This window comes from Fonticula alba, assembly GCF_000388065.1.
Source record: "Fonticula alba strain ATCC 38817 unplaced genomic scaffold supercont2.1, whole genome shotgun sequence".
NCBI classification, from domain to species: domain Eukaryota; order Rotosphaerida; family Fonticulaceae; genus Fonticula; species Fonticula alba.
Genome location: NW_009242971.1, coordinates 4,488,618 through 4,490,031, shown reverse-complemented (window position 1 = coordinate 4,490,031; position 1,414 = coordinate 4,488,618). Strand labels below are relative to the sequence as shown.

The window sequence follows — 1,414 nt, the reverse complement described above, 5'->3', positions numbered from 1 at the left end:
GAGCGGCATAAACGCTCGACCGAGGACGGAGATACGCGGGTGGGCGGGCCCAGCCGCGGGGTTCTCAGTTCCAACCCCTGACCGAGCCCAAAGGTCAAAAAGGGGGACTCTCGTTGAGAGCCTCCTGAGAGCGAAAGCCTTAGCAGCTGTGTGTCGAAGAGTATACGGAAGTATAGCCGAAGCACCAGTTAGGCCGACGAACACCTGTTCTAAGGCTTCCTCTCGAACCCTTTTTAACATCCGAGTTCCTTTCTATTTTCGCTTGCCACTAACTCGTCTCAAGCCGAGTTACTGACTCATCTGGTAACAGACGACCGTGAACCGCTGGTTGGTATGTCCCCTCCTTCATGCCAAGAGGTTACTAACCGGGTGGCAGATCACACTGGTGCCCTTCGTCAAGCCTCACTCACTTGACTTAGGCTTAACCCGTGTGAACCCTGCTACACGCCGGGAACCACGGCGTGATTTAAATCGCCAGTCAAGCTTTCCGAGTTTCGCCGCCCTGGGACAGCCCCGGGTGCCGGAGGCACCTCCCTTCGTTGTTCGCACCTCGGGGTAGGTCCCCCGACTTGCCTCCTTCGGTCGCCCTCCCTGCCAAACACAGTGCCGGAGGCCCGATACCCCCCACGCATTCTCTGGGACAACAGGTTGTTGTTTGGGGAGGGGGGGGGGGGCTTTTCTTCGCCTCCACCACAAGGCGCAGGACATGCCCAGGCCTTTCTGAACATCGCCCAGGTGCGTGAGGCCTCCTGCTCATGCCCCACGCCTGGGGCTCGACCGCCCCTCGTTCCCCCCCCCCCCCCCCATGTGCAGACAGCGCATTTCACGAAATGCGCTCCCTCTCCCTTCAAAGCACAGGGGACATGTGTGACGCGGCAAAAGGTGTATTCCCCTGCCACCAAAGGAGGGACACGATGTGAGAGCGAGAGAGAGGGGAAAAAAAAAACAAGCATCCTCCCCTTTACAGAGCATAGGAGGAGACAAGGGCAAGGAGGACGGCCAGGGCACCGGTGGCCAGGGCGGCCGGCTGGTTGAAGAGCGACCCGGCGGAGTTGCAGTTGTAGGACCCCTTACCAACCTCGATGTTGGCGCCGTGGGACTTCGGGTCAGCCAGACGACAGCCCAACATATGCGTGGACATGGCGGTGATGCAGCTGGCCGAGGAGACGCAGTTGTTCATGTCATACACCAGACGAGTGCAGGTGGACCCGCAAATGGCCTTGGCAGTGTCGCAGTTCTTCTTGTACTTGTTGCTGCGGTTCTCCTGGTCGGCGAGGGAGCAGCCACCCAGCGCGGAAACCGCCGAGGCTGGAAGTGTGCACAGGACAAAAGTCAATGTCTGGAGAGCCCAGGGTAATGCAACGTTGCGGGGCGGACGGATGACTGGGGAGGGGAGGGGGCATCGGCGGGGGGG

At 60.3% G+C, this 1,414-nt stretch overlaps 1 protein-coding gene across 1 annotated transcript in view; it reads right to left on the bottom strand.

Moving 5' to 3' along the window:
* Window positions 1-961: 961 nt before the first annotated feature.
* The window catches only part of H696_00963 (hypothetical protein), a gene marked incomplete at both ends in the record, with an annotated part of 853 nt that continues 400 nt past the window's right edge, over window positions 962-1,414 (bottom strand). Inside the window, one exon of the mRNA XM_009494852.1 lies at window positions 962-1,308. Coding sequence (XP_009493127.1) covers window positions 962-1,308 — 347 coding nt within the window. The remainder of the gene's footprint in view (window positions 1,309-1,414) is intronic.